This window comes from Ranitomeya imitator, chromosome 2 (assembly GCF_032444005.1).
Source record: "Ranitomeya imitator isolate aRanImi1 chromosome 2, aRanImi1.pri, whole genome shotgun sequence".
Taxonomy (NCBI): Eukaryota; Metazoa; Chordata; class Amphibia; order Anura; family Dendrobatidae; genus Ranitomeya; species Ranitomeya imitator.
This window is the reverse complement of record NC_091283.1, coordinates 238547887-238559958: the sequence shown is the minus strand read 5'-3', so window position 1 is coordinate 238559958 and position 12072 is coordinate 238547887. Positions and strand designations below refer to the sequence as shown.

The following is a 12072-nucleotide window of genomic DNA, read 5'->3' as shown; positions in this document are numbered from 1 at the left end:
CCATTTACTATCTCCAAATAGCCACATATTGACAGTTCTGACAAAAGCCCTATAGCTCTGACAAACAGAGAACAGACGTATAGGCCAAAATCCTCAGAATAACTCAGTCCCTCAATATACAGAGTATCTATTTGCTAGTTAGAACCTGCATATGTTAAGTAATCTATATTTTTTATTATTGAATTACTAATATTTTACAGTGTCTTATCCTCCTTCTGAAGTGTGTCAATGACTGCCTTCTAGAAATCTGTCCAGTGAGCAGTCTTCCTCATGATTGTGGAGCCTACTGAAACAGACTAAGGGACCTTTTTTGAACGTTTAGGAAGCCACTGCAGGTGTTTTTATTCTAATTTACTGACAATGACTTTTGGGTTTTCATTGGCTATAGGATATAGTCATCAACAGAAATAAACGCTTGAGATAGATCACTCTGTAATGACTAATATAAGAGTTTAATTTTTTTGCATTGAAGAACTGAAATAAATTAACTTTTTGATAATATTCTAATTTAGTTAGAAGCACTTGTATGTGACTATGTAAAAACAATTAAGAACTTAAATAAAGCTTCTCCCCTGTGTGAATTCTTTGGTGGATAGAAAGAGATGGTTTCTTCACAAAACATTTCTCACATTCTGAACAGGAAAACGGCTTCTCCCCTGTGTGGGTTTTCTGGTGGCTAACAAGATTCGATTTCCGGTTAAAACATTTCCCACATTCTGAACAGGAAAAAGGCTTCTCCCCTGTGTGAGATCTATGATGTCTGACAAGAAATGCTTTATATAGAAAACATTTCCCACATTCTGAACAGGAAAAAGGCTTCTCTCCTGTGTGAGTTATTTGGTGGGTAACAAGCTGCGCTTTCCGAATAAAACATTTCCCACATTCTGAACAGGAAAAAGGCTTCTCCCCTGTGTGGGTTTTCTGGTGGCTAACAAGATTCGTTTTCTGGTTAAAACATTTCCCACATTCTGAACAGGAAAAAGGCTTCTCCCCTGTGTGGGTTTTCTGGTGGCTAACAAGATTCGTTTTGTGGTTAAAACATTTCCCACATTCGGGACAGGAAAAAGGCTTCTCCCTTGTGTGGGTTTTCTGGTGGCTAACAAGATGCGATTTCTGGTTAAAACATTTCCCACATTCTGAACATGAAAAAGGCTTCTCCCCAGTGTGGGTTTTCTGGTGGCTAACAAGATTCGCTTTCTGGTTAAAACATTTCCCACATTCTGAACATGAAAAAGGCTTCTCCCCTGTGTGGGTTTTCTGGTGGATAACAAGATTCGCTTTCCTGGTAAAACATTTCCCACATTCTGAACAGGAAAACGGCTTCTCCCCTGTGTGAGATCTATGATGTCTGACAAGACATGATTTAGCTCGAAAATATTTCCCACATTCTGAACAGGAATAAAGCGCTTCCCCTGTGTGGGTTTTCTGGTGGCTAACAAGATTCGATTTCCGGTTAAAACATTTCCCACATTCTGAACAGGAAAAAGGCTTCTCTCCTGTGTGAGATCTATGATGTCTGATAAGAAATGATTTATCTAGAAAACATTTCCCACATTCTGAACAGGAAAAAGGCTTCTCTCCTGTGTGAGTTCTTTGGTGGGTAACAAGCTGCGCTTTCCAAATAAAACATTTCCCACATTCTGAACAGGAAAAAGGCTTCTCCCCTGTGTGGGTTTTCTGGTGGCTAATAAGATTCGATTTCTGGTTAAAACATTTCCCACATTCTGAACAGGAAAAAGGCTTTTTTCCTGTGTGAATTCTCTGGTGACTGACAAAATCTGATTTCTGGTTAAAACATCTCCCACACTTGGAACAAGAAAATCTATTGTCTGCTTTGTGAAGTTTTTGTTGCTTGAGAAATGACTTTTCTAGGGGAAAACTATTTCCATATTCTGAAAATAAAAATGTCTTCATTGTTTTAGGAGCAGTTTGATTTTTAATGCTTATTTTGTGACTTTGATTTTCCTTAGTAGTCGGTAATGAATCAGAAGACAGGACTTGTTCAAAATGATCAGATGACAGATCTTTGCTGTGAAGGGATGATGGTATATTTGGAGTAATGGCATTCACTTCAATTGTATCCTGTGGGATCTCAAGATTATCTGATTTAAACATTGAAGATGTCAGCTGTCCTGCTGATTTCCTGCTATGGTCATCTGCCAAGAATAAAACCAATTATTATTTTAGAATAAAATATCTTTGAATTCTATATTCTTGAACATTTCTACTTAAACGGTCTGTAAAAATGGCAAGTTATGCAAAATTATTGAATTATTCACAAAGACAATGACAGTTTACAGTTTACTAGACTGTGCTCAAAACCACATTAAGCATCCATGCTTTTGGCATTACTATAGTGAGAAGAAACCACTTATTTTACGGCATGTGTATCTCCTGAAGCACAATCTGGGCACTATGTGTTGGGTAATAACTTCGGATATTTGCAATTTTCACTTTCCAACATCTGGAAACTACAGTGCAGTCAAAATAGTCACTATTTCTATAGATTAATTTATTGAGGGTTATAATTTACAAAATGGAGTCACTTTATAGGGATTTCATCAGATCTGGTTTTCTGCAATTTTGACATATTAGAGATTCTGCAAATGGTGTGCCCCATCTCCTCTGCGATCTGCTCCTGCAATGTCTGCTTCGGACACCAGACGCGGCTTACTAATCAAGCAGGCGATGCTAGTAACAGAGGTGGGGTTGGAACCAGAAGCTCTTAGCGGTGCAGGCTCTTCCCAGCCACTAAGATTAGGGTGCCTGGTATCTGTAGTACCATCCAGTCTGGCAGTATAGGTGTGTGTGTATTCAGCTGCAGTAATCTCTTCCCTGTTTTAGCCAATTGGAAAGCACCAAACATTTTTTTATCAGATAAATTTGTATTAACGATAACAAGATTTACAACAGATCACATGTTCATTCATACTCATTTTATGTTTTACAGTAAATTAACCCCCCCGATGGAGACGATATCAGGAGCAAAAATAATTCGTCCATAGTTGACAATATCAAACAGAGTTCCAGTTTACCATAAGTTGTATTCTATAATACTATATACTGGTATAACAGTAATCCTATCCAACGACGGCTGCCATAATTTATGGAAGAAATATAGCTCGTCCCTCCTGGTGTAAATGCTTTTCTCAAGTTCAGTTATGTGGTTCGTTTGAGCAATGAATTCGCGTCTGGACAGAGGCTCCTCTCTAACCCAACATTTTGCAATCAGTTTTCTTGCAGCAAACGATAATCTTGCAATTACAATTTTAGTCGTATTGTCAGTTAATATTTCCTCCACATACCCTAATATACATATCAACGGATCCCTAGGGATAACGCACCCATACACCACTCCAATGCAGTTCAACACTACAATCCAATAGGAGGACAATCTGGGACAATGCCAAAACATATGCAATATGTCCGTCTGAGATTGCCAACACCTTGGACAATCAGAGTTGGACTTCAAAAGCACCACACCTTACTACAGCTTGAAGCATATTGCCGGAATCTGCCAGATACAGCCTTGATCTCCTCTAGTTCAGTCCTCTGTGCTCAGCTCCTGGCTTGTGTATTTGTTTCCTGTTGTGACCCCAGCCTGTTTACTGACTACTCCTATGTCTCCTGAGTTAGTATTTTCTCTGGCCTCTTGGTTCTGACACGGTTATCTGTCTATTCTTCCTCCCATCTTACTCCACAGAACAGCAGGTAACACTAGGCTTCAAGCCTAGGGGTCTCTGTGTAAGTCCAAACCTGTCATGAACCCCACAGAGATTCCGGACCGCTGCCACCAATATGTCACGGATTCACACTGTGACCGTCACGGATCGGGGTGACTTTAGGCCAACAGACGGCTATCATATGTGCAGGGGGCTTATCTTAGCTATCCCTCTGCTACAATGCGGTGAACAAAAAAAACACACACAAGGCTATTGACCTCTTAGTTTACAGCAGGGACTTAATTTAGGTATCCCACGGCTCTTCAATATACCACGAACTGCAGGGATTTATGTGTATCCCGCTTACAGTTCCACTTAAACCTTGCAGCTCTCTGGCGCCCCCCTTTCTGTCAGGTCAGATTAGGTACTGCACCTAGGATGATTAGTCGCCAGAAAGGCTGCCTGCTATGTACTAGCTATTGGGCACGCTGCAGCAACGTGATAAACTACTCCCGCTCAGGCAGGAACAATAATTATCAACGCCACAGTCGCTACATTGACACCCAAAGGCCTGCACACGGTATTGCTGCCACCAGCTTCGATTAAACGGGTCCGAAGCTAACCCAAAACAGTAGCGTAATTCCCTTCAGGAGACAGGGGTACGTTTTAGAACAGGAAGAACGAACTAGTATTAAATATTATACTCCGTAAAGCTTAGGCAGTGTTTATAGAAAAATATTACAAGGATGTTACAAAAGAAGACAATTGCAAATATGTACAAGGTAATTATAAAAAAACAGGGAATAAGATGAGAAATCAACACTTACATATGTTCAGAGCATTACAGGCAACCAGGCTAGTGGAGTTCCCATACGTCCCAGTGGATTAGGACTTGCAGTCAGGGCTCTTCAGGTAAAAAACTGACTGCTGGAACCCTGCCAGAAACTTATAACCTGCAGCCTGTGACATCACAGAAAGGGCTGAGTTAAGATCGCCCTCCTCTTTCTTCAGTCTTGGTAACTCTAACACAAGTTACTCTAATGGCTGTATCTCCGCTACAGAACATGTCATAATCATAACAAACACAGCATTCATCTCGTATTAACGTGGGCATTCTAATGAGATCAAATATGTCCTATTTGTGATGCATAATTACAGAGAAATCAAAACTTTTTTACCTGATGGAGTTAGAAGCTCATGTTTACAGCGGTTGACAGATCCACCGAGGGAGATTCCAAATATGTATTTATTATTCTCCTATCTTAAACCGTTTGCTTAATATCTTACAATAACAGAACAAAGGACCCTCATGGATTCTAGAGTCTTCTAATCCAGTTCTAGCTGGCAAAGCTTTCCAATGCAGCTATGCCGGTCGTAAATTCCTCTTCAATAAAACTCCCCCACATACATTGGCAAAGCAAGGTCTTGCCTGAGTGAAAGGGAAGGGGGGGGGGGGGGTTTAGCCCACATCCTGCACTGACAAGAGAAACTAAACTTATATGATATTTCATACAATATCGTGACACCTCCCCCTTTTGGTGTGCGCTACGGAGGCAGAACCCCACGGTATGCCTCCATGCGCACCTCAGTAGGTTCATCCTGGGGGACAGTCCATCTGCATTTCCATGTTCCCTGCCCGTTTTGTGTTCAAAGGTGAAGTCAAGCTGCTGAAGGGCAAGGCTCCAGCGTAGCAACCTGCCGTTGGTTCCACACATGGCGTTTAGCCAGCGCAGAGGGTTGTGGTTGGTCACCACGGTGAAGGTGCGACCGTACAAGTAGGGCTGCAAGCGCTGCAGGGCCCAGACTATGGCCAGGTACTCCTTCTCGATGGTGGAGTTGGCTACTTCCCTCGGCAAAAGTTTCCGGCTCAGGTACAACACGGGGTGCTCTTGGTCCTCCGAGTCAACCTGGCTGAGCACAGCACCAAGGCCAAAGGCTGGCGTCAGTCTGTACCAAGAAAGGTCGACTGCTTTCAACACAGGGGCGTTGCACAGTGCGGTTTTCAACGCCTGGAAGGCCCCCTCACAGCCATCTATCCACTTGACGATGTGGGGTAGCTTCTTCCTGGTGAGGTCCGTCAAAGGTTTTGCCAGGCTATTATAGTGCTGTATGAAGCGCCTATAGTACCCTGCAGTGCCCAGGAAAGGCATCACCTGTTTCTTGGTCGCAGGATTGGGCCAGTTCACGATCGCGCCCACTTTCTCAGGCTCTGGGTTTAGGGTGCCTCTGCCTACCCGGTGACCCAGGTAGTGGACCTCCCTCATGCCCATCTGGCGCTTTCCGGGCTTGATAGTCAGTCCTGCTTGGTGAATTCGCCTGAGCACCTCCTCGAGATGTTGCAGGTGTTCCTTCCAGGAGGGACTGAAAATGTCAACATCATCCAAGTACGCCACTGCGTACTTCTCCAGTCCCTGAAGCAGGAGGTTGACCATCTGCTGGAAAGTGGCAGGGGCATTCTTCATGCCGAAGAGCATGACCGTGGACTCGTACAGTCCAAAGGGTGTGATAAAGGCGGACTTCTCCTGCGCCTTGGGGCTCAGGGGAATCTGCCAGTATCCTCGACTCAGATCCATTATTGTCAGGTATTTTGCGCCAGCTAACTTCTCAAGCAGCTCCTCGATGCGCGGCATTGGGTGCGCGTCAGAGGCTGTAATGGAGTTGAGCCCCCTGTAGTCCACGCAGAACCGGGTGGTCCAGTTCTTCTTTGGCACGAGAACTACAGGTGAGGCCCATGCGCTCTTTGACCGTCGAATCACTCCCAGCTGTAACATCTCATCGATCTCCTGGCGCATAATCTGCTGCACCTGGTCAGAGATTCGATAGGGTGTTCGCCGTAGTGGGGTGAGATTCCCGGTGTCCACCTCGTGGACTGCTAACTCAGTCATCCCAGGTCGGTTGGAGAACACGACCCGGAAGGGTTCCAGTGTGGTTTGCAACTGCAACCGATGTGGTTCAGTTAGCAAGGCGCTTACCTCCACGTCCTCAATGGACCCACGGGCCTTGGCTTGGGCCAGCATGTCCAGGAGGGTGTCTTCCTCCCTGTCTTCGGGTAAGCTGCAGACCGGTAGGACGAAAGGTTCACATTCGTGATGAGCCTTCATCATGTTGACGTGAAAGGCCTTTCGCCTACCCTGAGCATGGTCAAGCGTGACCACGTAGGTGACCGGGTTGAGCTGTTGGTGGACGACGTACGGGCCCTCCCAGGCTGCCTGAAGCTTATCCGTTGGTACGGGGACCAGCACCCACACCTTTTGACCCATGTGGTAGGTCCGCTCCTGGGTGATCTGGTCGTACCAGTGCTTCTGATCAGCCTGAGCCTGCGTCATGTTGTCATGCACCAACTGCGTCAAGGTCTGCATCTTGTCACGGAAGCGCATGACATACTCCACTATGGACACTTCAGAAGGGTTCGGCTCCTCTTCCCAGGATTCTCTTACCAACCCAAGGGGTCCCCGGACTCGCCTGCCGTACAGGAGCTCGAAGGGGGAGAACCCCGTTGAGGTCTGCGGAACCTCTCGGTAAGCGAATAGCAGGTGTTGGAGGTACCGCTCCCAGTCATGCCCTTGTGTCTCAACCAGCATGCGTAGCATCTGTTTGAGGGTACCATTGAAGCGTTCACACAAGCCATTGGTCTGTGGGTGATACGCACTCGATACCAGGTGCTTCACCTGCATTCTCTTACAGAGAGCCTCCATTAGGCGAGACATAAATTGGGTCCCTTGATCAGTGAGCATCTCCCTGGGAAATCCTACACGAGCAAAGATAGCCAACATTGCATCCGCCACCTTATCTGCCCTAGTTGATGACAGAGCTACTGCCTCTAGGTACCAAGTAGCGTAGTCTACCACAGTAAGGATGTATCGCTTTCCAGAGCTGCTGGGGACGGCCAGCGGGCCCACAATGTCCACCGCGATCCTCTGGAAAGGCTCCTCTATCACTGGCAAAGGGATCAGGGGAGCCTTAAGAGCAGGCCCTGCCTTCCCCACTCTTTAACAGGTGACACAGGAGCGGCAGTAGTTTGACACATCTGTCCCCATCTTAGGCCAATAGAAGTCTTGAGACAGCCGGGCCTTTGTTTTGCTGATCCCCAAGTGTCCAGCTAGAGGGATCTCATGGGCAATCCGTAACAACTCACCACAACTCACCCCAGAATTGCTGCGGGACGACCAGCTGTCTTTCCCTCAACCACTTCTTTTGCGATTTTCCGGGTACTGTCTCCCGGTACAACCTTCCTTGTTCCCAGAACACCTTCTCCTTATCAGTCTCGGAGGTGCGCGTCTCGGCGAGTTGTCTCAAACTCTCTAGGCTCGCATCAGTATGCAGAGCGGCCTGAAACTCCTGGCTAGGGGAAGCCAGAAGCGATGTCAGGGTCCCTTCCCCACGGGAACCCTCTTGGACCTGTTCTGGGTCCACCTCTGGTTCAGTCACACTGATGACTGAGGAGGGTCCGGAAGGCAGACAGTTATCTGCGTTCCAGGCACTCTGACGGCGGGTGACAGCAGCTACGTAGGCTGTCTCCCCGGGGATTTCTACAGACCCATCAGCCGACGCTGCTATGGGCTCTACCTCCCCATCCACCCCCATTACCTCAGGAGCATTGCTACTTATGGGCCAGTTACCGTCCATGGTGGCACTGGTCAATTGCATGGAATCACCTTCCTCACGGTTCCCATGTATCTCCCCATTTCCTGTAGCACCGCCACTTGCCCCTGCTAGGGGTTCCTCAGCCGTCTCACTCCGCAGAGCGATGTGGCTGAGCACTCCTGTACCTATGGACACATTAACCTTCACAGAAAAATCATTATCAGGTTCAGTTGGCACAGGTACAACATTTTCACCATCAATCCTAGGCAAAAAAAATGGTTATCACAGGCATCATTACTGGATAAAGCATGGTAAGGTAACACATGCGATTTCCCATCATCATCATCAGGGTTAACGTTACCCTTATTAGCAGATCGGGGAGGGGTGTCAGGGACGTAGTATGCAACCATCCTCCCCAAATCAGTCCCCAACAAAACATCAGTGGGCAAATTATCACAACCCCACTTCCTTCACCCCGCTCCCAGCACCCCAATCAATATATACCCGGGCCATCGGTAAGGGACAGCTGATGCCCCCAATCCCCCCAAGAGAACTGGTGCATTAGGCCCTGGGGCCTTGAATGAGGGGTTCTTCTGCTTGTGTGGACAGTAGGGACTGATATGGCCAGGCCGCTTGCAGACGTAACACTGGCGAGGTTCGGTGGTAGGTCTGATGCTGTTGGCTACGGGGACAGGACCTCTGGTGTGTTGGCTGGCAGGGGTACTGGCGTTGGATGCAGGCTTACCCCCTCTTCAGCTGGTGGTGACTGACTTCCGTACTTCTGATCTACGGTTGGCCTCATAGGCATCGGCAATCTGCGCTGCTTTCGTCACGTCTTTGGGCTCTCTGTCCATCACGAACTGTCGCACCTCAGCTGGGCAAAGATGGAAGAACTGGTCTTTGATCATCAGGTCTCGCAGCTGTGCAAAGGTGGTCACTGACAGTCCTTGGGTCCACTGGTCAAAGTGGGTCCCCAGTCCATGCACCACATCACTGTAACTGTGGTGTGGGCCACGTTGGAGGGTCTAGAACTTTCTATGGTACACCTCGGGTGTAAGCTGGTACTTGGCTATCAGAGCCTGCTTGATGGCCTCATAGTCACCATCTTGTTCTTGAGGGAGGGCAGCAAACGCCTCCAGAGCTTTGCCTCTCAGCCCTGGTGTCAGGTATCGTGCCCATTCTTGTGTAGGCAGCTGGTACTGTCTGCAGGCTTTCTCAAAGGCCCGCAGAAAAGTGTCCAATCCCCATCCTTTTCCATAACAGGGAAGTGATCGGGCCGGGGCTTCGGTGTCTGACCGCTGCTGGGCTCACGGCTGGACTGGGACAACCCCTGCATTTGCAGTCGGGCCATCTGCAGCTGGTACTCCCGCTCCGCTTGGGCCTCTCGCTCGGCTCGCTGGGCTTCTTGCTCGGCTCGCTCCTGGTATTGCTGGATCAGCTGCCGATGTCCCCCATGGTCGTCAGTGGGGAATTCTTTCAAGGCCACCTGCAGGTGGGGGTCCAACTCGCCCGGATTGCTAACAGAGCCAGCATTCAGTGGTTGGACCTCTGCTGCAGCACCATGTTCGCTTGTGCTGGCTTCTGCAGCCACTGGGCTCTGAGAGTGGTCTAGAGCGGCTTCCCATTGCACCAGAACTGCGACCAGTTGGCTTTTGTTTTTGCCTGCATAATCAATGTGCTGTGACTTGCATAGGGCAATAAGGGTGTCTCTGGTCTGCTGCTCATAAAAGGTTTCTCCCAGCACAACCATGGTTGCCAAATAAAAGATAGGACAGAAAAATGAAGAGAAAGGGAAGGGATAATTACCAGTACACACAATTGTCTCAGGACTAATAAACACTGAGTTTGTTCTCCAAAATTATTTGCGCAGTCCTCGCAAGAACTTTCTGCAAGTTTTTAGAGAGAGGAATGATTGCTCAAACTAAATCACTAATGCTCTAATATCCCACCGCCTTGCCACCACTTTGTCATGAACCCCACAGAGATTCCTGACCGCTGCCACTAATATGTCACGGATTCACACCGTGACCGTCACCCCTACGTCACTGATCGGGGTGACTTTAGGCCAACAGACGGCTATCACATGTGCAGGGGGCTTATCTTAGCTATCCCTCCACTGCTACAATGCGATGAACAAAAAAAAACACACACAAGGCTATTGACCTCTTAGTTTACAGCAGGGGCTTATTTTAGGTATCCCACTGCTCTTCAATATACCACGAACTGCTGGGATTTATGTGTATCCCGCTTACAGTTCCACTTAAACCTTGCAGCTCTCTGGCGCCCCCCTTTCTGTCAGGTCAGATTAGGTACTGCACCTAGGGTGATTAGTCGCCAGAAAGGTTGCCTGCTATGTACTGGCTATTGGGCACGATGCAGCGACGCGATAAACTACTCCCGCTCAGGCAGGAACAATAATTATCAAAGCCGCAGTCGCTACATTGACACCCAAAGGCCTGCACACGGTATTGCTGCCACCAGCTTCGATTAAACGGGTCCGAAGCCAACCCAAAACAGTAGCGTGATTCCCTTCAGGAGACAATGGTACGTTTTAGAACAGGAAGAACGAACTAGTATTAAATATTATACTCCGTAAAGTTTAGGCAGTGTTTATAGAAAAATATTACAAGGATGTTACAAAAGGAGACAATTGCAAATATGTACAAGGTAATTATAAAAAAATGGAATAACATGAGAAATCAACACTTACATGTGTTCAGAGCATTGCAGGCAACCAGGCTAGTGGAGTTCCCATATGTCCAGTTCATTAGGACTTGCAGTCTGGGCTCTTCAGGTAAAAACTGACTGCTGGAAGCCTGCCAGAAACTTATAACCTGCAGCCTGTGACATCACAGAAAGGGCTGAGTTAAGATCGCCCTCCTCTTTCTTCAGTCTTGGTAACTCTAACACAAGTTACTCTAATGGCTGTATCTCCGCTACAGAACATGTCATAATCATAACAAACACAGCATTCATCTCGTATTAATGTGGGCATTCTAATGAGATCAAATATGTCCTATTTGTGATGCATAATTACAGAGAAATCCAAACTTTTTTACCTGATGGAGTTAGAAGCTCATGTTTACAGCGGTTGACAGATCCACCGAGGGAGATTCCAAATATGTATATACACGCAGGTTATATATACAGGTATGCGCATACCTGTATATATAACCTGCGTGTATATACATATTTATTTGTTTTGTATTCATTTTTTGACAAACTTAAAGGTGGAAGTTTGTTGGTATTGCTGCTGGAACTATTAATAGCGGTGACACTTTGCGCCACCATTTTATATATATATTTTCTAGAGATTCCAAATATGTATTTATTATTCTCCTATCTTAAACCGTTTGCCTAATATGTTACAATAACAGAACAAAGGACCCTCATGGATTCTAGAGTCTTCTAATCCAGTTCTAGCTGGCAAAGGTTTCCAATGCAGCTATGCCGGTCGTAAATTCCTCTCTTCAATAAAACTCCCCCACATACATTGGCAAGGCAAGGTCTTGCCTGAGTGAAAGGGAAGGGGTTTTTTTTTAGCCCACATCCTGGGCTGACAAGAGAAACTAAATTTATAGGATATTTCATACAATATCGTGACAAAATCCATGTAGAGGGGTTAAAGAAGTTAAAGGGTAATGGGCAAAACTGTGACTATAGACAATTACACATCTACTGAAATGATCAAGCTGAACAATAATCCTCAGGAAAAAAAATGAGTAGTGGTGAAACTTCTCTGGAGAAATTGGAGTATGGGACTCGGTGGCTCTAAGCAATATAAACTATCGGTATGGGACTTGGTGGCTCTAAGCAGTATAAAATA

At 46.5% G+C, this 12072-nt stretch overlaps 1 protein-coding gene across 1 annotated transcript; it reads right to left on the bottom strand.

The window, feature by feature from the left end:
- Positions 1-436: 436 nt before the first annotated feature.
- Positions 437-11084, bottom strand: LOC138662834 (oocyte zinc finger protein XlCOF6-like). Its single transcript, XM_069748808.1, has 2 exons — positions 10957-11084; positions 437-2156 (listed from the first exon to the last, which is right to left on the bottom strand). The coding sequence occupies exons 1-2, from the start codon at positions 11012-11014 to the stop codon at positions 547-549; spliced, it is 1668 nt and encodes a 555-aa protein (XP_069604909.1). The 5' UTR covers positions 11015-11084; the 3' UTR covers positions 437-546.
- Between the last annotated feature and the right edge of the window lie 988 nt (positions 11085-12072).

Excerpts from the sequence above, each read along its gene's own strand:
- LOC138662834 (XM_069748808.1), bottom strand. The coding sequence starts at position 11,014 with ATGAACTGGACATATGGGAACTCCACTAGCCTGGTTGCCTGCAATGCT. Across the intron at positions 2,157-10,956 it reads CTGCAATGCTCTGAACACAT|ATGACCATAGCAGGAAATCA; the intron begins GTAAGTGTTGAT and ends TATTCTTGGCAG.